Source organism: Ammodytes marinus, assembly GCF_949987685.1.
Source record: "Ammodytes marinus genome assembly, chromosome: 11".
Taxonomy (NCBI): domain Eukaryota; kingdom Metazoa; phylum Chordata; class Actinopteri; order Uranoscopiformes; family Ammodytidae; genus Ammodytes; species Ammodytes marinus.
Window position 1 is genome coordinate 26,097,010 of NC_137215.1, and position 24,005 is coordinate 26,121,014.

At 40.2% G+C, this 24,005-nt stretch overlaps 1 protein-coding gene across 2 annotated transcripts in view; it reads left to right on the top strand.

Moving 5' to 3' along the window:
- The window catches only part of rims1a (regulating synaptic membrane exocytosis 1a), a gene marked incomplete at both ends in the record, with an annotated part of 86,077 nt that overhangs the window by 52,653 nt on the left and 9,419 nt on the right, over positions 1-24,005 (top strand). The window contains 18 exons of one of the 2 annotated variants that reach the window (XM_080036700.1): positions 3,445-3,485; positions 4,878-4,991; positions 5,492-5,591; positions 6,180-6,303; positions 7,825-7,842; positions 9,386-9,432; positions 9,999-10,114; positions 10,223-10,353; positions 11,024-11,195; positions 11,612-11,759; positions 12,341-12,394; positions 14,597-14,759; positions 15,532-15,636; positions 16,278-16,337; positions 17,710-17,787; positions 19,560-19,649; positions 20,944-21,027; positions 22,874-22,939. In XM_080036700.1, coding sequence (XP_079892826.1) covers positions 3,445-3,485; positions 4,878-4,991; positions 5,492-5,591; positions 6,180-6,303; positions 7,825-7,842; positions 9,386-9,432; positions 9,999-10,114; positions 10,223-10,353; positions 11,024-11,195; positions 11,612-11,759; positions 12,341-12,394; positions 14,597-14,759; positions 15,532-15,636; positions 16,278-16,337; positions 17,710-17,787; positions 19,560-19,649; positions 20,944-21,027; positions 22,874-22,939 — 1,711 coding nt within the window. Of the gene's footprint in view, positions 1-3,444; positions 3,486-4,877; positions 4,992-5,491; positions 5,592-6,179; positions 6,304-7,824; positions 7,843-9,364; positions 9,433-9,998; positions 10,115-10,222; positions 10,354-11,023; positions 11,196-11,611; positions 11,760-12,340; positions 12,395-14,596; positions 14,760-15,531; positions 15,637-16,277; positions 16,338-17,709; positions 17,788-19,095; positions 19,207-19,559; positions 19,650-20,943; positions 21,028-22,503; positions 22,561-22,873; positions 22,940-24,005 lie in introns of both variants that reach the window. The other variant, XM_080036699.1, reaches the window with a different exon arrangement.

Consider the following 24,005-nt stretch of genomic DNA (forward strand, 5'->3'; position numbering starts at 1 on the left):
GCTACAGGAAAACATTCGCATCTCGGGAAATTTGTGAATGAAACCCATGGCCTGGTTGTGTTTTTGCAAACAAGGCGCACCACCCCCTGCATCATTCTCTGACTTTGGTTTGGACACTAGCCGGGAGTCTGATAAGGAGTGTGTGTGTGTGTGTGTGTGGGGGGGGATCTGAATGTTTTGCTGTTTGTCATATTGTGTTGTTTTCAGCTTGGACCCAGAGGGGTTGACATTGAGCTTAGATGTTGTGTGTGTGTGTGTGTGTGTGTGTGTGTGTGTGTGTGTGTGTGTGTGTGTGTGTGTGTGTGTGTGTGTGTGTGTGTGTGTGTGTGTGTGTGTGTGTGCATGCGATGGGGGCAGTTTAACCCCAGTTGATCCAGTGTTTGACCTTGTGTGTGGCCTTACATAGCAGACTATGTCCCCGAGCCCTTAAGAAGGCAAGGCACTACTGTTTACCTTGTCATGTCCAAGCTGGTTCATGTCACTTCACTACCAACCATTCCAAGACACTAAGGCTCACTGCTATGTGTCCAGCTGTGCTAGCTCCAAAAATAAAATCTGAGAATAAATGGGCCTGGCTATTTGAGTGCAGTAATATTCTACTGTTCTTTAAATCTGGCCTTGGTAGCAGGAGAGGACTACCCGTCATTTTCCACTGTATGTGTGCTGCCATGCTCTGCAAATTGTAATATTGTAGTGATTGAGTTTAATTCATTATATGACCTTCCTTGATCATAAGATGGTAAATGAAATTGGATACAGCTGATATTAACCAAGAAAAAAGTTTCCCTGAAATTTTGGAAAACAACAACTTTCAATAAAATCAGCTTTATTGTCAATTCTGCAATATGGGCCCGACATACAGAGGAATCTAAAATATGTTTTTCCTCCGGCCCACGGTGCAATAATGTACCAGGGGAAAAAGATAATGATATACAATATATAAATTGTAAATTGTAAATAGTGCAAACAAGTAAGCCAAAACCAAGTGGTAAAGAAAATGAAAGAAATTGAAAATATAGAATATAGAAGTTAAGATCACTTAGAATGTAAAAATTTAGAAATCTACTTTAATTTAGTCAGTATGGGCAATCTGTTTTCTTGGCTTATTTGTTGTAAAATCTAATAATTATAACATGGTTAAATTCTAATATTCCTTAACAATAGTTGCTTTTTAGACTACATCATGTAATTAACACACTTCCCTATAAGTTACCAAACTATAGCAGTCCTATGGAAGTTGAACAATGCCGAAATGTACATTAATAATTTTCTAAAAATAGCAGTGGTTGTATACGTTTTCTTCTATTTGATGATATTCACTCTTCCTTTTATTTACCACTACGTGACAGTCCGTGGCTATATACAGTTTCCACCTCACAATGACAGTGTTTCCCTCGTGCCACACTAGAGCTATAAACTTTCACCGGATGTTGACACCGATAAAGTGTAGACCTATGTGTTCAAATGAGAGAGAGAGAGAGAGAGAGAGAGAGAGAGAGAGAGAGAGAGAGAGAGAGAGAGAGAGAGAGAGAGAGAGAGAGAGAGAGAGCCTGGACACACCAGACACTCATCCATCAAGACGAGGTTTGGGATGAGAGTGTTCTGTCAGACTGGGTTTTAAACACACTGGCGTGGCAGTGAGACAACACTTCCTTTTTTAGCTTGAGACTGAAACACACACACACACACACACACACACACACACACACATCCTTGTATTTCTTTATCTGTCAGGACACTCGTTGACTTAATGCATTACTTAGCCCCTTACTCTAACCTTAACCATCACAACTAAATGCCTAATCCCAACCCTCACACTAAGCCTTTTTTAATAGGAATAATTCAGTTATTTTTGAAGTTGGGTTGTATTGGGTACGGCATAGTTACCTTATGGACATGACGATCAGTGCAATCACTATAAGGAGTTAAGGGGAGATGAAGCTGTGACAGAAGTCAGCATTATAGCCTAGCTTTGCAGTGGGGGCCAGAAAAAAAAAGTGTTTTCTCAAATTGTTCTTCTTTCTTCAATTGTACACTAAATGCAGGTTACCGACTGTAGTAGCTAGCAGGACATGCCATCAACTTGGTAGCTTATTTCTTCTTTGTTCAGGTCCACACTCACCCATGTGGCCCACACACTGCACAAAATCACGTTCAGGGCTTGAGTTATGACACTGAGAAACTCGGCCGTCTAGCGCGTCAGAGCATTTTGCTTTAGGATTACATAATGTCACTATAAGTTGTCAGCACTCATTAACCTCAGGTTCCCTGGCTCCGAGGAACGCTTGGCTGTGTTTTACTCTGTGTCATAACAGTGTCGCAGAGGTCTAGCACACTTTTCAACCCCCTAGATTGAGTTTGTACCTAGGTAGAGCTCATATACTGTAGCTCTGTCATTACTAGATTGAATTAAACCATTTGATGCCATTTACCAAATTAGAGGGACTTAATTAAAAATATTGAGTATATACAGTTCCTACACGTGCACCTTGAGTTGGGAATTGTTGCTAAATTATAATAGATGTCAAGAATAAACACTTGTACTTACTTAGACGTGGGTGACTTGATGTTAACATCTGGAGGTTATTTTTTGAAGCAGATCATTGGTGGAGGACTCTTGCCAATCAGAGCTCCGACTGCTGCTCTGTGGGCGGGGTTTAGTTTCCTTGTATGGACGTCAGCTGATCTTACACATCAACATGTTGAAGAAGGAATTTGATACAAAGTCAAATCATAGCAAAAAGTTTAAAAAATTATAATAATTTTCAAGTTATAACAGCTTTTTGAGGTTGATTAATTCATGAATGGATTTAATTCTTTATCGTTATTCTTTTGGCACACAGCAGCCTCGGTCATACAAGAGTTGAAAAATCAGAAATAAAGGAAATCAAATATTCTGAACGCAAATACGCATTATTTGAATCCTTTTCTAGATTTGTGGTTATATATCGCTTTATAATGAGCATCAGCATGAGATCACCCTTTCACCCAAGTTGTTGCTTAGCCTTCCGACAGCAGCGTATAAATCCACTTTGTGTAATCTGTCAAATATCTTGGAGGGATTTAAAGCTTTTTAAAAGGCTTAGCTGTCCTCTGGTGTCATCAATGCTTCGGCGGACTACTTGGCGGTGTGGTCGTGCCGCCACTGCGCTGATAGATTTCTAATTCTAGCCCAGGCAGGCCTGAATATTCAATACACTTAACCCCCTCCACTGTAAACAAATACCTTCTTAACAGCCCCCGCATTTAGCAGAGCTGTGTATGAGAGGACCCAGACTGGTATGTGCTGTTTATACAGTGTCTGCTCTTTTGTGTGCGTGTGTGTGTGTGTGTGTGTGTGTGTGTGTGTGTGTGTGTGTGTGTGTGTGTCTGTCTGTGTGTCTGTCTGTGTGTGAATGTACAATGTTGAATATGAAGGAGCTCAATATCTCTTTTCTCTTGCAGGCGACTGGGAGTGCTACCCACATGACCCCAGTGTATGGCATGTAAGTCACTGTTTATTAATTGTTTTTATCTGGCGTCATATTCGGCTTAAAAGCAGGAAGTATGGTGTCACATTGTGTCATGTTTTTGTCTTTTCATTTTTAAATGCAATACTATGGGTGTCGTGAAATGGTCTTTCTGAAAGTATAGTGGACATAGCTATCACTGCCAATGCTAACCAACCAGTTGTTTTCTGTTTATTATAAAGAATCAATTAATGTTTGAATGACTTTGTAGCAGGAAATGCCTACTAGATCCTCGCTCTTAGCACTAGCTAAGTGCGTATGGCTTTTATGAACGTGTTATATTGATTAATAATAATGTGTGACAAACTTTTAGCCTATCGATTCCCAGGAAAACGCATCAAACTGTTGCAACCTTGGATCCTGTTCTAATCAGATGTATCAGATCCGGATGTAAATGAACGCATGAAGCTTTAAAGGTGGAGTCAGTGATTCTGGAGAACTTTTATCAAAATCAGTGAATATCTGTGTTAATATTGTTAAAAATATATATGTAGTGTTAGTACACAGCCTAGGCTCTTGAAACCGGTATGTAACAAATTGGTATGTAAACAAAAAGGGGGCCACCGCAGCTAGCGAAATGCCCGTTTACAGAGCCTATGCTGCGTATTTACAATGGATATTTTCCTAAGCGCACACACACAGGAAACAAATCATGAAGAGATATTCACTGATTTTGACAAAAGGTGATTTTGGCAACAAGCATTCTCCAGAATCACAGACACCTTTAAGCGGCCATAACTCATCCACAGTGGCTCATGTAGAAGCAGGACATGCATTTAACCACAGTATCAACCAAATTAAAATGCAGTGCGGCTTTGACCCATTTGCTTATTTAACTTGAAGTAGTTTAAAGGAAAACTTTTACATATAGCATGCTGACATAATGTATACACGGGTGAAAATGTATTGTGAAAAAACAGTATAACTGTCTACAGTATATTCTTGCTAATGGGAGGCAATGTAGATCTTCATAATGTTTACAGCAGCCAAATGATCAAACTATAAAATATAAGCATTCTAAACATTTGATGGTTCCTCCCGTAATCAGATGTATATTGTTGTATTGTATTCCTTTGCAAGTTGTTACATTACGATACACATCCCGATTCATGGCTAACGTTATGATATGTCACGATACATTGCAATACAATGCATATCGGGATATATTGCGAAATTCCACATAGTTCAATGTTCCACAGAGTTCAATGACAATGTAAAAACAGTGCTGAAAATACAAGGATCAATATTTTAGCACGGCCCTATTTGGGAGCCAGGACAGCAGGCGATTGTGAATGTACTGTATATATGTGCATGTGTCTTCCGAGTGTCAGCTTGTGTGTCTGTGGTTGTGTTCTGTTGGCCATACAGCATCCCGTCACCTGGCAACCGTCCAAGGAGGGAGACCACCTCATTGGACGAATCACCCTCAGCAAGAGGAGCGCCACCATGCCTAAAGAAGCCGGAGCTCTGCTGGGGTTAAAGGTCAGAGAGGACACACACACACACACACACACACACACACACACACACACACACACACACACACACTTGTAAGGCTATACTTGTGAGGACATTCATTGACTTTCAATAATGCATTCCCTAGCCTCTTACCCTATCCCTAACCGTCTAAACTAAATGCCTAACCCGAACCTTTACACTAACCTACACCTAATTCATACCTGAACCTTAAAACCTAGTGTTAACCCTCAAAGCCCTTTAAAGGCCTGTCCCAAAGTGAGAACCGGCCAAAATGTACTAACTTTCCAAAAATGTCCTATATCCTAAGGTCTAATACTCAAATATAATTGTACAAGAACGTACACGCATGCACACACACACACACACACACAATTTTTGTAATGTATTGGCGTGGTATTATAATATATTTTACATATGGTTTTCATGCTAGCCCTGATATGACCCATATGACACCAATCCCTCTCTCTCTCTCTCTCTCTCTCTCTCTCTCTCTCTCGCTCTAGGTGGTGGGGGGCAGAATAACAGAGTCAGGGAGATTAGGTGCCTTCATCACTAAAGTCAAGAAGGGAAGCCTGGCTGACGTGGTGGGACATCTCAGAGCAGGTATGGCTTTGGTACAAAACGGTAAGCCTTAGATCTGGCTTGAGTTTCCAATGTCGAGAGTACTCTTACTTGGTAGGCGGAGTATATACAAGATGGCTATAACTGTGGCCAGAGTAGTTGTGTGGACATTGTGACTTCATAGCAATGAAGCCTCAATGAAGAGGGAATTTTTTCTTCAAACACAGATATAAATAATCACTCTCGCCAAAGTTGATCACACACAGCGGTTTATCTCTTGCACGGATACGGCGATTCTGCAGCCCAATCAGCAAACTGCAGTGTGTTGCTCCACCCCAACAAAAGGGTGACGAAAATAGGTGCGGCACGGTTTGCTTATTTTGGTACCCTTCCCAACTTTTGACTGTTGGAAACGCAAAGAATTGCGTGCCAAAACTGCACCGAAACCGTATCGTTCGGTGGAAACACAGTGTCTCATTTCTCATCATGCAATCGCAGGATAGTTGCATGTTCACTCTTAGATGAACTCCCTTGAATACATTTATGTTTGAATTTTTTTTGCAGCTGATGACCAAACATGGCCGACATTTTTTCAAATGCATACTGTATGTACGTGGTGATTTCTTTCAGGGGATGAAGTTTTGCAGTGGAACGGGAAGCTGTTACCAGGGGCAACCATGAAGGAAGTTTACAACATTATCCTGGAGTCTCAAGCGGAGCCTCAGGTGGAGCTGATGGTATCCAGGCCTATTGGGTAAGTCAGTCAAGAAAAATGAAATATTTTTTTATATATATACAGTATATGTATGCTTTATTGTAGGTGTAAACATAGGTTATCATCTTACTGTTATTCTTCACATTTACAGCATCCTACACATTATATTTATTTTTAAAAATATTGGTGTGCAAAAAAAAATATTAAAGAAAAGAACACTTTAAAATTATTTTTTTTTTAAAAGGAGAAAAAGAAAAAAAGAAAGATAAAGACTTAAGTTAAAACCCAGTGACCAGCCTAACTGCTGCATTGAGTTGAACCACTTAATTAATCCGCCTCAATCCGAGTTGGCTGACCTCAGATAAGACAGGAGGAGACAGGCGGGACATTCATTTGTATTCCGAGCGCGACTGTGCGATGTGGCATATATACACGATGAAATACAATATGAAAAACAGCCAGCCAAGAGGGATGCCAAATTTTCAAACAAGGAGATTTCCATTTTGTCTCATACGTCCCCTTTAAAAAAGCACTTTGAGCCTTTATTTCCTAGGATGATATATAAGGGTGAATTGTTACTTGCCAAATAAAATCATCAGTAAGCGCCGTAAAAAGACGAGACGTGGTTGCATCTCATACCTGTGGTTGATGCCTTGTAAAAAAATATTTTTTAAATCAGCTAAACCTGACCAGATAGTATGAGCCTGCGATTTCAAAGTGACTGATTAGAAAGAATGCACCATCTTTAAGACTTGATATCTAGGCCTTACCGAAAATGTGTTTATTTTTTTCTATGGCAGACAATGGTTGATATGTTATATATCCCAAGATTACTGCAGTCTATAACGGAAGATTCAGTTTCCTAATTTAATTCAACATTGGTTGATGCGTTTGAGAAACACTGCTGTTTTTCTAGCTTATTAAGCGGATTTAATTTGAATAAAGTGCACATAGTAATTTGAAGTAAGTGGTGGCGACAGCTGTATTAGGGAAGTATTTCATTAGTCCGTACAGAGAGGAACTATATTCTTTGTCTGAATTTCTTGAAGGCACAATAACTCTCAAATGTTTATTGCTACAGATGATGACTTAAAAAAAGATAAATGCATTTAGTGTTGTGCGAGTATGTTCAAATTGTTGTTGAAATGAAATTAATCTAAATTGTGTGTTTGGACAATCAAAGTGCTTGTATAAATCAGGCATGGGGAGTTATAATGTTAAAAACATGTGGAAATGAAAAGTGTATTGAAGTGAGCCAATAGCCACAGTTTTATTTTACAATAAGGACGTTGTTTTTAATGCTAAGTAAGATTCAATTGTGCACATTAACACACAATACTCTGGATAATGTATTAATGTTTGACCCATCAGCACTGCCTTCTTATTTAATCTTCTTCTGAGTTAAAGTTTTTTTCTTTGCTTGATAATTTTCCAGCGTATCTTCTCATATAAATGTTTTTTTACTGCTCAATAGATTTCAGTCACATTTAACCTCATTTGCTCTATCATGGGGGAAAAATAAGTTGAATGTATTAATTTCTCTCCAAAACACTCGCGAAGGGTGTATAGAAAATATCAGTAAGTAATCTGCCCCTTTTTTTTAGGACTCCTTAATCCTGCCACGCTTATTGAAACTATTTTTTGGTTTTGCTCCGCGCCCCTTTGCATCCCTAAATGAGCTGAAATGAATCCTATTTGGTAGCCATGCCAAGTGATGCTTGGATCGTCTCGTTTCTTTTTTGGAAAAGCACTGCAATGTGTCAATCTTCAGTTTAATTGACCAAAAGGCTCACTTTTAAGGGATGCAAAATGGCCAATGGGATATGTCCATCAATGTAGCACTGCTTTTTGCAAGCTTTTTTGAACTGTTTGTGAAGCGTATGGAAAACCCCTTTTTCATTCCCGGTAAAGTCTGAGGATCCCAAAGTGAAATGCAGCACTCACAGTTTCAATTAAATGCTTTTTTTTTTTTTTTTTTTTTACTTTTAATCCCTCGGTTTGGAATTTGGGACTCATGAAGCAAGCTATCATAATATGTGTTTGATTTCATTTATGTTTTTTGAATTTTTTGGAATGGGCCGAAAGTCAACCTGTGGTCCATGAAACACTTATCAGTTTAATACATTGTATTTTAGAATCAAAAGAAGAAATAACGCTTCAACATTTTTGGGTTTTAATTATTTTCTCTCTTTCGGGGAGGGGAAACTGGAAGATGGATATTGACATGTTTAGTACGGGACTGCTGCTGCAGGTCTTAATATGCAAAGTTCTGTACTGACAGACATGTGAGCTACTGTATACATCCTCTCATCTAACTCTCTGAAAGAAAGTGAATAAAAGTAAATGACCACATTTTGAACTGTTCCTTTAAAGGTCACATATTATGCTCATGTTTTAGGTTCAGCATTGTAATGTGGGTTTCAACTAGAAAGTGTTTTCATGTTTCAGTGTTCGAAAAAATAAATAAATTATACTTCTCACAGTGCCATGGCTGAATCTTCTCTTTTCAGCCTCTGTCTGAAACGCGCCTCTTATGATGTCATAAGGGAAGGGGGAATCTGACTGGGGGTTTTGAAGACATGTTTTTTTTAGAAATATATTGAATATTGAAAAACCATGAAAAAGTACATTTTGCAAAATAGGTGACCTTTAAAGAAAAATATTGTAAAAAAAAACTGAATTTAAAACAACACATTACACTGATAAGTGTTACACAGATGACCATGCTTTGTTTAGATGACATTAAAGTGGTGGTGCTGGCTGATAAGAAAAGATGGACAGATCTGAGCTATTGGTTTTCCCATCCCAATATTATTTTCAGATGGATCATTGGCCAGTCAAATTTCTTTTTGAGTGAGGTCTGGGAAACACTGCGGTCATGAGAAGGACTCGGGTCAACTCTCATCTTCCCTTTGCTTTTCTCCATTTTTTTCTCAAATCACACAGCATTATTATCTCTTAATAACTTTAACTATAACTTCAGTGCTACTTTCCTACAGTAAACTGGTGCTGCATTTAGATGCATGTATGCCTGTGAGTCAAGAACACTACTAACTTTGTCTATTCCAGTTGGACTGCAGTATGAGAGTGTCTGACACAGTCTTTGCTGCTTCTTTCCCAGTGATATCCCAAGAATCCCCGACACGTCCCACCCTCCATTAGAATCTAGTAAGTATCTGCTGTGGGAAGGCTGTATTGGTGTCTGTATTTATGGTTGACTGATTATTTGTCTTATACTCACATCCTGATCTGTACTTAGCCTATGTAGTATATACGTACATTTAAACTGCAATGATACATGCTGTGTTCTGATTAGTCAATTGTGGCGCTCTACAGTCTGGTTTTTTCAACAATGACCGCTGTTAAGGATAATTCACCGTTGCTATGGACCTTTGAACATTATTCTGATGCCCCACTTCCTGCCATAGCAATCTGCTGACAGATGTCTGCAAACAGTAACATACTTCTCCTGCAAAAAACAATGGAATCCTTTTTTCAACAAGACTTTGAATGTATCTGGAGAGCAGTGGAACTTTGGAGTCATGGTTAATGTCAGAAAAGACTCTAGTCTATGACGACGTGAGGCCACAGAGTTACTGTACATACCGTAGTTGTCGTGCTATGGAGGATGTTCCTTAGCGGGCTATTTTTTTTGTACCATAAGCAATAAAAGCCTTTTCCTAAATCTAAATAATAAAAGCAAACTATTGTTTTTGAAACTTTTGTCTTCACAGCAGGTTCCAGTTCTTTTGAGTCCCAGAAGATGGAGCGGCCATCTTTAAATGTCCTGTCTCCCTCCAGTCCCGGCATGCTCCAAGACGCTCCACAGCTAATGCCAGGCCGATTATCAGTGAGTGTGCGCTACCACCAGTGCTGTGTTTTTGGCTGTTGTAGACCATTCAAATGAAAAGAGGCTGCATCAGATGTGTGTGTGTGTGTGTGTGTGTTTCCCACCCAGGTGAAGCTATGGTATGACAAAGGTGGTCACCAGCTAATCGTCAACGTGATGCAGGCCGTAGATCTCCCTCTCCGGCTTGACGGGCGGCCCCGGAGCCCCTATGTTAAAATGTACTTCCTCCCTGACCGCAGGTATGACAATGAGCCCTACTGGCACAATATGTACATGTACGTAGGTGTGCGACAATAGACTGCTGTTTGCCATCATGAATGAGTTTAAGCCAATCAAAACCACACAATAACCATCGAGTTAAATGCATTACATATCTACTTTGTATTAGGGCGGCACTATGTATCAGGAAACCACGCAATATGCGATAACATTGTTGAATATTGCGATGATCACTTGCGATAAATAAAAAAAATATGTAGATGTTAACGTGTCTCTGCCAACATAGACCCCAGCCTGTAAGGAGCTTATGTAGACAATGGAGAAAAACAGTGAAATGCATTATTTCCATTAAACATGTTTTTATTGTTTTTTTTTAAATTTATTGATCACTTAAGCCATACATCTCCAATTGGGCAAATATATTGACATGCAGAGAATGGCACATGGAACAGGCTACAATCCATTGCAGTTCAAGCTGTCTTTTGCGATACATACTGTACGTTATCAAATGTTGATATTGGGATAACGATACAGTTCTGATATATTTTGCAGCCCTACTTTGTATAGTACAAACCACACCAACTTTCAACCTTATCAGCAATGTCAACATCATGACAAACATTCAATGTGAGTCCACTGAAAAACAGTGAACTGGGTTGACTTAGTCTCTGTGTTTTCTCTCCGACACAGCGACAAGAGCAAACGAAGGACGAAAACCATGAAGCGGACCTGTGAGCCCAAGTGGAACCAGACCTTCGTCTACACGTACGTCCATCGCAGGGATTTCCGCAACCACATGCTGGAGCTGACTATATGGGACCAGCCCCACTCACCGGAGGAGGACAGCGTCTTTATGGGAGAGGTAGCAAGTACACGCAAGCAAATACACATGCACACAAACACGTACACACACACACACACCCACAAACACACACACACACAAGCATAAGCACGCAAGCACACACACACACACACACACACACACACACACACACACACACACACACACACACACACACACACACACACACAAACACACATACACACACATGATGTTCAGTGGTGTATTGTAAGTAGATTTTTGGAGTGTCTATACTTTACTTGAGTGTTTATGTTTATTACAACTTTCACTTTTACTTTTACATGGGGTGTGCCTCTTGCATGTAGCAGATAAAGGCTACTTTCACAGACAGCTGCAACTACTGTGTGTGTGTGTGTGTTCTATCAGTCAGCAGCAGAGCCACTGTTTGTTGACTGTGTGGATTCTGACTGTCACAGATCCTGATAGAGCTGGAGACGGCCCTACTGGACGACAAGCCTCACTGGTACCCACTGCAGACCCACGACGTCTCCTCCATACCCCTGCCCCGCCCCTCCCCCTGCCCCGTCCGAAGACACACAGACGCCCCCGCCAAGAAGCTGCAGCGTGAGTATCACTCTATGGGAAAAGTCCATATATTAATGTAAAAAGCTCTCTTCTGTCCCCCTGTGTGTTGAGTGTGCGCGCATGTGTTGATATTTTAAGGTGGAGTCAGCGATTCTGGAGAAAGCTTGCTGTGTGTGCGCGGTGAAATGATAAATTCAGTGCTAATAGACACCCTAGGCCTGGTAAACGGGCATGTTGATAGCTACGGTGACCCCCTTTGTTTAAATACCCATATTTAGCTGATTTGGACAAAAAATTATTTTTGAGAACAAGCGTTCTCTGGAATCACTGCCTCCACCTTTTAAGAGAGAAAAGGGTTGTGTATGATTTACTATAAATGAGCAAAGTTTAACATGTATGTAAATGTCTGTTTTCCGTATCCTTCCCTAACATTGTATTTGTGCCTGGGATACATGCATGTGTTTATGTGTGTACACATCTTTGCGTATATGTGTGTATATATATATATGTGTGTGTGTGTGTGTGTGTGTGTGTGTGTGTGTGTGTGTGTGTGTGTGTGTGTGTATGCGTGTGTGTGTGTGTGTGTGCGTGTGTGTGTGTGCGTATTTATGACTGTTTAGGTTCTCAGCGTGTATCAGAGCCTGAATTCAATGAGGGTACAGCAGTGTCTAAAGGTTTGTGGGGATTGCTTCCTTGTATCACATGCAGTGTTCTCTACAGAACCGGGTTGTTATTTGTGGTGCTCGTTATAGCAAAGTTTGAGATCCCTGGTCATTTTGTATGGAATAAGTTTGGTGCCCAAAATGCAATCAGTTATTTTGTGCTGAGATGTATTCCATACTGTACATGACAGAGGCAGCCCTTTTATTGATAAGCAAAGGTTGCAGAGAGTAAATAAAGGCTCAAATATATATTTGTAAAAGCTATTGGAAAGGAATGTAGAATTATTTATTAACAATTACTTTAATTGTAAACAGAACTAACTAAAGTAAAATCTTTTGTCTTTTTAAGTGACCTGTTATTGTTAACTCAAAAGCTGTCAGACACAACTATTTATTTTACAAATGCCAAGATTGCTAAGCTATGTTTTTTTTATATCGCATTGAATATAAAAAAAACATATATCACTATGATATCTATGCACCACAAATAAAGTCATGTGTGTGGGAACCACTGTCATGTCATAGACATTTTGTTGGCATGGGGGCCGGAAAGCAAGCAGCACTCAAGACATTTGGCCTAAGATGTGTGCTGCTGAAATGGGTCCATGTTTTGGACAACCTTTGGCAACACAAAAGATAATTCACTACCATGTATGTTGAAACACAGCAGCTTTGTGTGTTTGTGTGTGTTTCAGTCATATTGCAAATGTTATGTGTCCCCGAGTGTTTGTCTGTTTGTGCTAGGGTTGGACTGGTATATAGATGTGTTGAAATGAAAAATGGAATACATCAAACATAATAGGCATTCACTCTGACAAGTTATATATGTGTACATTTAACCAACGAACGTACCAAAAAGATATCAGCTGTATCAGTCGAACCCTACTATGCTCTTTGTGGCTTTGTGCTAATGACGTTTAAAAAAAAAAGAATTAAGGCAGAAGGGATGGAAAAGTACACCGCATTTTCTTTGACCAACTTTTTTTCATTTTAATTGCTGTGCATGGTAGGAATAATATATATTTTTAAAACCTTGCTAGCACTCACCAAAGTCATACTAAAAGCTGTCTGTCTGGACAGTCACAAACACCAACACTGATCTATTTATATATTTTATCTTCAGAAGGAGAGAGAAAAAGTGAGACAGTAAATCTTCCTACATTGAAAAAGATACAGTAATAAAAAAAGAAATTAGCCTAATATTATTAGGATAATCTTTAAATAGTCTGTATCCTTGAGACCTGATAAGATGTTACCATGCACACTGTGTTAAAGATCAGTCAACGTTGTTCTGCTAACACTATAACATACTAAGCGACATGTTTTGTGATAGTTATACATGAGCATAATGCGTCGGTAATCCAAACCCAGAAATGAAATGGCAGACAAAACCATTATCCTTAAAAAAACTACTATACTGTATGGAGAGATAATAACTGAATATGAATACACTGCATAACCATAAATGGCATCAGAAATTGGGCTTGATTTAACAAAGGTTTCTCAACACTCATACACATTTATTTATAAATGTAAATTAACATATTTTAGTTGTTTGATTTTCTTTTCCTTTACTTAGTTTTTTAGTCCAGTCAATGATTTAAAGGTAATGAAAAACTTGTACAATATATTCTCATAACTGAATAAACACACTTTGACAGGAAACTTGGATCCTTGAAACACTGTGTGAAGTTTAAAGTGACCTTTTCACTGTTGTTTGTCTACAGCAGCAGGGCCCACAGTTTGGTTTACAAACATATTCTAGTCTTACATTTGGTTCCAGGTGCCTCAAAATAATTTACTCTTTGATTTATGATGATAGAATCATCCAATTACTAAGAATGTAGAGAAAATATGTTTTATAAACAAACTGCTGGCTGCATTACATTTAAAAAAAAATCCCTCCCCCATCTATCCAAAGATGCACTTTATGGTTATCTTATTTAGGTCAGCCGTTGACTTAATATATTAAAAAAACAAGCTTAGTAATAGTGTTTGTTTCAGTTAAGGGAAGTTAGGAGTGTGATTTCAAATGGTCAAATGTATTCTCCTTATTGTCCTAATATCTCCCTTTCCTTTTTGTAAATGTTTCGGTTGGAACACCAAAGTACACGTGTTTACATCTGGCATTATACCTTGTTATTTTGCAAGTGCCTTGGTCCACAAAAAAATAATGTGATTTTCCATGTTGCCCTTTCCCCCATCCCCCCACAGCATCAGATGGGCGAGGCAGGGAGAGGCAGAGAGAGCCCTCGTCCACCCTGGAGGTTCCTGACCCGGGGACTCCTGCCCACCACATCCGCTCCCGCTCCGTCTCCCCACACCGAGAGGAGCAGGGCCGGATACGCTCCAGGCCGCCAAACGTCCCCGCACAGAGGTCAGTCAAAAGATAAACTTTACAACATCACTAAACTTTCCTGTGTGCTTGTTACCACGTTACGTTGATACTGTTTAAGTGATTGCTGTATGAATATAGAGTGATTTAAAAATATCATATCTTACATCTCATTTAAGTGTAAAAAACATGGAGTGCAACATAACGTGGTAAATAAACAAGTCCCAAAAAGCACACATGAGCGTTTAGTGATGTTGTAGAGTTTATATTTTGACCTGCTCCCGATGACTTGCAAGGTTTGAGCTAAGCTAACCTGGATGAGCCACCTTTGCCCATTTCTACATCAGAAATGCATGCACAGTTACAGGAACGGTTTCCGTCACCTTTTCGTGAGTGAGGCAAAAAAAGCTCACACTTGAAAATGCCGAACTATTCCTTTAAGGTATCTCACTACTTTGAAACATTTTGAAACCCTTACGCAGCGGGCAGCATGGGTCTGATATGTGACTGTCTATATCGGACCAATGTCATCCCAGTGAGAAGTCATCTGGTAAGACGTTGGAAGAGGTCAAAGCAAAAACACGGTACAGGGACAGCAGTGAAGGAATGAGAGAGTGTGTTGGATGCCAGCGAAGAGAGTCCATCCACTAATGAAATGTCTGTCTGAAGCACAGGACACACAGTGCTGCCAGCTCTTGCTTTTTCTACTGGCCCCAGCCAAGAGCAGCTCGGGGCCAACAGTCGGCTGCAATATATATATATATACGGCCCGACCACTAACACTGACATAAGCCTTCTGTGTTTCCTATGCCAGGAGTCTGGATGACGAGCTCCCTCACGCTCGACGTTCCCGTTCCCCCAATCGCTACTACGACGCTGCCAGGGGGCGCCGCCAGGAGGAGGAGTACCTGGAAGACAGGTGTGTGTGAGTGAGTGAGTGTGTGTGTGTGTTTGAGCAACGCTTGTAATATGTCTCATTGGACTAAAAGTTATTAGAGTTGTTTCCAGTATTTTTTTCTAAAACTTGTTCTCTGACTCTACGCTTTTTTTAATGTGTTTGACATTGAACGCTTTGTGCAGTTGGCACGAGACAGCAGATTTGTTGTTGGAAAAAGCCGTTGCAGAGAGATTCTGTTCGTACCTGGAAGGGTTAATGCCTGACTGGAGATGTGCTAACACTTTTCTCTATCAAATTATTTTGTCTTTTTTTTTATATATTTACGAATTTATTTTCTTTTTTTATCCTTACTTTTAACAAATTTCCCCTTTGCATGGCCTTGGTTTATTTTGGGTCTTGAATCAAGTTTGGTGCAGCAGTTGTCCTTCACTATACATGTATATATATGTGTATAAAGTGACTTTGGAGCAACGACGTTGGTTTCAAAATGCTGTGGTATTTCTGAGAACGTGTGTGTGTGTTTTTGTGAATGTGCCGTCAGTGTGTGAAGCAATCGGCGGTAGCCTTTTTTTCCTATTCACCCTCTTCTCCCCTCTGCTCTTCTGGTTCTTTTGACTGTTGTTGATTTCCTCATGTGTCATCCATCCCCATGGTAACCACAGTGAGGTCATCATGATCCACCAGTCAATGCGAGGCAAAAGTGCTGAGTGCCTCCACACCAGGTAAACAGGCCCGTCACGTCATTACTGTTTACATGTTGGCTCTGGATCAGTTGTAGTTAAATGTTCGTAGAGTGTTTAAAAATATTTTTATGAGATTGTCTCTTGCAGTTGTCCTTGGATCCAAAATACTGTTTAGAAAGAGACAAAGTGAAATCTAAGCTCTTTCACTTTTGTTGTACAAGTAAATTGTGTGTTAGTCTATGATGTTGTCATTGTCAACAAATCAATTTTTTTAAAAAACACAATAAGATGAAGAATGAAGGCATCATTGTCCATCTGTCAATGCTTTTTAACTTCCCTAAGCAGTTTGTGGCTCTCAAAAAGCCAAGCCCATTGGTTTCAACTGCAAATGAAAATGTAAAAAAAAAAAAAAAGTTTAAGTTTTGTTTGTAAAGATGGCAAAACAAAATCCTACTGGGCATTGTAGATTTTTAGCAAATGTTACTCAACAAAATACTGTACAAATGGGGAACTATTTAATGTATACACAGGTAGAGCTTGAGAAGAGGAATATTGTTGTTTAGTTGTAATGCTGCCTCAGATCCACAAGAGGACACTACAGGACCATGCTTTGCATTTAAACACTACACTGTGCTTTACTCTTTGCTGCTATTCTGTAACCAGGCCAACCGTACCACTTGCAAGGGCTAGAGTCAAAATAGATGTACTCTGTTATGAGATGATCCATACGGATTCACTCTTTGGATTCATCCAATCAGTGAATATATAACAATTCTGTATTTGCCTGTCTATTTAAATGATTCTGAGGTAAGTTACACCCTTGAGAGAACATCTTTGTATTATTTCTCAATAAAAGGCTTCTCCTTGTTCAACCACAGCTCTCTGGTCCAAACATAATAAGCCAGGGACATTAGCTATTCGTACTTTCGATATACACAAATGTGTTAGAGGGAGAAGGGTGTTTTTGAGCGTGTCAGTAGCTGGCTTTTGATGCTTGTACGCCTGTGTGGCTACTCGCTTACTCTGCAAAAAACCCTACATGCTTAGCCAGTGATTTTTCTTGCAAGGGGTACACAGTTAAGTGACATGTCAGGTGACAATATGACATGTGGTGTGGACAGAACAGACAGTCCTGGAACGTGGAATCCAACACGCTTTTTCTCTAATGTAAGCAAATGTCAAATCGAAAAAAAAAAGTTGATGAAAATACTGTATATCTTCAAATGAGCTTTATAAGAAACTACGTAGTAATTAAAATCACTGGATAAGTTGGCACCTTTTCTTGACCAATAGAGTTTCCTGTCTGTAGTGCAAACGCTCCCACACGCTTGTTTTTTTCCTCCTCTTCCTCCACCCATTCATTCCTCTCACTTTTCCTACTTCTGTCCTGCTGCATGCATGCTAACCTCAGGAGGTCTACTAGACACAATAACACACTGCCACCTAGGATGCCACTTTTGTTCAACGGTGTCCGCAAACACACAAACAGGTAAGTCCACATTGAAGGGGTTTTCGGTATGCTTCAAACGGGCTCCAGAGGTCCTTGTTACCTGAAAAATGGACCCATTCTGTTTTTTCTATATATCCTCAGTGTTACTATACATATAGAAACACAATAGGAAAGGTAACAGATCCTATAGGTTCGTGTTTGTGGCCAGCAGTTTTAATTATTTCAACCTTCCTATTTAAACAAAATAATGGTTTATTCATCAGTTTGGCACTGGAGATAGCTGGCTACAATAGCCATTAGCCTCTGTAGCCCTTTGCTATGAGAATCAAATCCAGTGAGAGTGATCGATCAGAGCTGCATACAGTATGTTGCTGCATTCAGCCAACCTGACCCTGTATCCCCAAAGTGAATTAAAGGTGGAGTCAGCGATTCTGGAGAAGTTCTGTTGTCAATATCACTTTATTTTCCAAAACCAGTGAATATCTCCACACGATCCACTACCTGTCTGTACTGTTCGTGTGTGTGTGTGTGTGTGTGTGTGTGTGTGTGTGTGTGTGCGTGTGCGTGTTGAGAACAAAAATCCCACCATAGCCGTCAACAAGCCTTTTAACAGAGCCAAGGCTATGTATTAACACTGGAAAGTACGGACAGAAAGCGGATCGTGAGGAAAAGATATTCACAACAAGCGTTCTCCAGAATTACTGACTCCACCTTAAATTTGAGCTGTATATTCTCTTATAATCGTTTGTCAATGAATGGTAGAGCTCACATTTTCCGAGAGTCTCATTTGAGGGAAGAATAGAAGAACCCATAGATAGAGCATACACAAAGTAACCGAGGTAGTTGGGCAAAGCACGATTGAGAGAGAAGTTCAAACCCTTTCACTTCTCTGCACACTTTGTGTCTGTCAGATAGTTTTAAAAGCTATTAAAGCATCTCCCAATTCTGATGTTGGAAAGTCCCTTTCAGACACTGGCAGTCAATTGGACAAGTGCTTTGTTTGAAGCATACTGAGGCCTTTAGACGTTTCGTGGTGTCCGAGTGAATTTTTTTCCGTAACCTGTGGAGAAGCGCATCGTACATTTGTTGTGGTAAATATTGATGACCTCCGATATGAGAGTGAGGAGGATATGCGCCAAACTGTACATATTTATGACACAAACATGAGCTAGCGATCAACATTAGCGTGCGGACTTCCTTTTTATGTGAGTATTTTTGTTCTTCAGCGGTATAGAAGGCTTCACCGATTCATTTCCAATCTGGGCTTTCCTTTTGCTTCGACTGTTTCCTTTGCTAATGCATGCTGTTTTTTTTTGTTGTTTAAATTTTCATCTTGTTGTGACTCAGTTCCACCACGCTGCCTGCATGTCCAAAGATAAGCTCTGCTGTGGGGTCGCGCACGCTCACCGCTACCATCACACACCGCGTTGTAAAGTTCACAGATGAGGTGACCGTTTGGTAAGAAGACACACACACATACAGGTTATCATTCATGGTGAAACATACGAGTGTTGGGGGAATAGTGCCAATTTTTTTTTTTAAACCATACCCACGCCATCTCCATTACACCTAACAGACACTCCCGTCCGTACACCAGCCACCCCAGCCAGACCCTGGTTGTAGTTCTCAGACTAAGCATTCAGATTTTTTATTTTTATTTTTTCAAATCTAACTGGGTTTTCTTTTAAAACATTTTTCTGTTTGTCCATTGTTTTTTTTCTGTTTTTCTTTTTGTTTCTGTCCTCTCCTCCCGTCTCCTCTTCCTCCTCTTCCATTGGACGGCATGTTGTGCTATGGTGCATCCTCTCTAGTGATCTGCAGCCTTCTCTGGACAGGGTTAGGAGTGCTAGTGCCAACTGTCTGACTCCAGACAATCATGCCCCCTCAAGAGAGACTGAAAGGTACCGGCCTCTGCCCCCCCCCCCCCCCCCCCATCCCCCCTCATCCTTTAGTGCTTTAGTTACCCTCTGACCCTCCACCTTTACTTTTCCTAGTCTTTGCAACTCTTTCCCCTCTCTGAATGGTCTTACCCTACTGGCGATTGGGTTTATAACATCCGTATATTCGTATAACCCTGTGCTTCAGAATGTGCTGTTCCACGTAGCAGCTCCCACAACCCTTAAAGCAATAGTGGGTAACTTTTTTCATATGAATGAATGTTTGTTACATGCAAGCCATTGCCAAATGAGTTGACACAAAGTTGAATAAGCCTATCAGCTCCACACAACTCTCTCTGTATTTCTTAGTATGTAATTACTTACGAATTCCGCATGGGGGCGACATAAGTTACGCACTACAGCTTTTAAGTTGTGTATAAAGATGAGTAGATCATACACGTGCAAGTATCAATTGCTTAATTTTAGGAAAATAAATAACAGGATTTTACGTTATTGAAGTGCCAAAATCTAGACTACCTCATCAACCTATCAACATATGGGTGCTGGCCAACATGATTGGCACCCTGACAACAATATAGTGCACTTCCTTTATTACATCATACTGTCCAACCTTAATTGATGTATCTAAAGACAAATCACCTGACCGACCAGCCTACTTAACCCTGCTTACCTTCCCATAGTCCAATCTTCAGTAGAATTGACCGTTCATCCACTCATGCATCTCATTAGTTAGTTTCACTCTCTTGGTATCCATACTCCTCCATACCAGCATACTGTAACCTCTTCCATTGTGAGACTAGCTGTCCTGCTTCTGACACTAATAGGTTTCTGGTGCCAGTGCTGCTGTCTTTGTCAATTCATTAACCTGCAATGTTATCAAAATACCAGGAAGGATTTTAATGTATTCAAGTCTCGTTGTATTATGATACTTACATGCCATATGCATGTTTGAAGAACTCATTCATTGTGGCCATTACTGGCTACAACCCTAAATAAAGCTAAAGGTGCTCCATGTACTGTATACTGGATGTGTAAAGGAGGCAAATGTTTCAGAAGAGGTTCACCACCACATTACAACTTTACAAGGTGATTTAACGTCAATGATGTGTTTAGAGCTTGTTGCACTGCCCCCAAGTGGCCAAAATACACTTAGCCATGTCCAAGGCACAAAGACACAGCTGGCAGCTTTTTACTATGTGAGCACACCTCATAATGGATTAGCATGGTTTTTCAGATTTTTGTAATGGCCTACCTATTTGGTCATATGGGTGATATATTTTGTATTGTGTACACGTAGAAAATCTTTGTCCCATTCCCTGCCCCGGAGACGTCCGGCAAGTCCCAGGATTCTTATCCAACACGCTTCCCCCGAAGATGACAGGTACCCTTCTGTGGACCCCCTAAACGCTTCCTCCTAGAGCTTGACTTATGCCTTTAAATCTGATGCCATTGTCACCTTAACCCCCCATTGTAAAAATTAAGAGACCAGTCTGGATTTTCTTCAATCTTCATCTCTACATTACTTCATGGAAATGCTCCTAATGACAATATTTGTATTGGGAATTTGGTAGTAATGTTGTCCGTAGTTTATCAAATAAAACCAAAATGTTCATTCTACTCAAACATATGCCTATACATAGTAAAACAAGTGACACTGCACATTTGGAGTGGCCTCTTAATTTTTTCCATGGCTGTACAACAAAGGGATAACCTATTTTGTTATTTATTTATATATTTATTATATAGAAAGCATTGCCCAAGTTCTTTAAGGAACATATTCTCTCTAAACCTGACTAAAATCCTCTGGGTTAAGTTAGGTCTTGTTTCTTTCAGGCAGATGTCAAGCTCTAGGCTAGCCCCTATTTGCAGCTAACGCTAATCCCTTTGCTGAGTTCTGGCATTTTTTTGTGATTAGCTGGTAGTGTATCAACCTAAAACTCTTCCGTCTCTTTCAACTCTCATAAAAGTGCAGTGAGTGACCATATCTTGTATCTGTAACAAGCTGTAAACTTAGTTTAGCCAAATTTACAACAGCAGGAAAGAGCTGAGAAACTACTTCTTTAAACTGGCCCTTAACTGAACAATTGTTATTTTCTTGAAACCAATTATAGTTGTTCTTAACTTCAAAGTTTAACCTTATTTTACTAAATACAAGATAAAATGTCAAGCTCTTCTTTTCACTTTCTGCAATCTATAGCTTTCCTATTGCTGACCCTAAACTCCTGGTTTGTGTTTCCAATGACCTGGACACAGTGAGAGTGAACCTGATATATACACAGGAGCTACATTGTAGAATTTGCCAACACATAAGTCAGAATGCCCTAATAAGGCAATGACAAGTTCTACTTTGTTTCACTCACATTGTGTAAAGAGTTGCTTGTATGGTTTTTCGTGGGTGTTTTTTACTCCTTTGCAATCGTTTGCCAAGAGTTGTAGAAGTGATTTTCATCTCTGGTTGTGGTCGTGGTTGCCGTATTTCTGTCTTGTTGCTTTACTATCCTTCTGTCCCAGTTTTAAGTGCCCAGTTTGTGCTCTTCTGAACTTGCGGTAGTTTGTACTGGTTATGGTGTGAAATCCTGCCTTGTTGAATTTGCTTCCTGCAGTCTTTTCCGATTGTGTACTTTTTGTCAGTGGAATTGCATCTGCAGCTTCTGTGTGCTTCTCGCTTTCTCCTCCCAATCTTTATGAAGTCTGTCTCTTTCAAGGCTTAGCGCTCAGCAACGACTTAGACTTCAGTATGCCTCTGATATGTATTATAATTCATATCAGGAGTGTGGCTGTGTGTGTGTGTGTGTGTGTGTGTGTGTGTGTGGCGGCATATGTATCACCCTTGTCATTTTCATGTCCATAAATGGAGAATATGGATGCTTCTTCCCACTCAAGAGACTTTAATTCACCTCAGTGCAAAGACGAGGCACACACACACACACACACGCACACACACTCACACATACACATAGGAGGCACAGTTACAGATGAAGCATGAGTGTGTGACACCCATTATTCACGTCACCATCGTATTATGCCATCCATCACAGCATGCTTCCTATTTCCTGTTTTACCAGATCATAAACTTATAAGGCCAGTGACAGCGCCCCTGACAGAGTCCGATTTCTTCTTAAATTAAATGATGTACCCCTTCACCATACTCTCTTCTATCCTCTCATCCGTCTATCCATCCATCCATCCATCTTTCTTTTGCTTTTGTGTATTGCACCGTTCTCCAGGCATCCTGGGACCCTGGAGACCCCTGAATGTCAGTCTGTGTGCAGGAAGCTCTCTGACAGTGGCAGGTAAGGCATGTACTGTATGTCAAACAGTAGCATACAGTATGATAGAGGGTCACTGAACGGAGGAGCTTGTAATCACATAAGTCAACTTGAAGATTTGTGGAACAAAAATTGCCTATAGCTGGCAGCTTTTTCTAATCCACTCCACCCAGTTTGGATGAAGCCATCTTTATTAAAAAATGATGAGTCTGAAGCCCACATTGGAATAGGATGGACATCAAAGGGGGGTGGGGGGGTGGGGGGGCGGGCGTGGGAAATTAAATGCCAAATGCGCACCTCGGTTATTTAACCCATCGTAATTTAAACCCATACTTGACTAGGTGAGTTTAAGTAGGAGAATACTTAAACATATATTGATGTATTGCCATTTCCCGAGGATACGATTATGTCTGATGTCCATCGTAAATAAGAATGCATATATCCGCTTCGAAATCTTACAAAAAAGACCCTTCCGTACTTGCCTGGGAATAGACTTTTTTAAACCATGCCGCAACTAACCCAAGTACTTTGAATTGCCTCAACATAACCATAAAAGCATATATTCGATGTAGTTATAATTGTGCTTCCTTCGAAACATACTTGTTTTTGCAAATTACAGTAGGACTATATAGATTTATTTTTTAGGAGACATGGTTGGATGTTTTGATTTTGGTCCTTTAATCAATTTAAAAGTAGCTCAAGCCATTTTCACACCTTCGAGGCAGTGCGTATTTAAAATGTATCATTAAGATTGGCATATTGCAATCAAGACGATTTACCAACGTTTTTCATTTATTTATTTGTTTTCTGTTGCTATTTTCCCTCCTCCATTTCTACACCACCCCATCTTTCTTCCCAATTGTTTGTTCTTGCATGCTGCTGCTGTTCACACACTGTGCTGCGTGGCATTGGGTTCGTATGGCTATCACACTGTGACTTTGGGTATTTGTACGTGTGTGTGTGTGTGTGTGTGTGTGTGTGTGTGTGTGTGTGTGTGTGTGTGCCAGAATTAAGCCTTCCTCCATCTTAAGGCACTCCAAAGGAAAGAAGGGGATTGGTAAGGGGATTCCCCTTGAATAAGTGATGTACA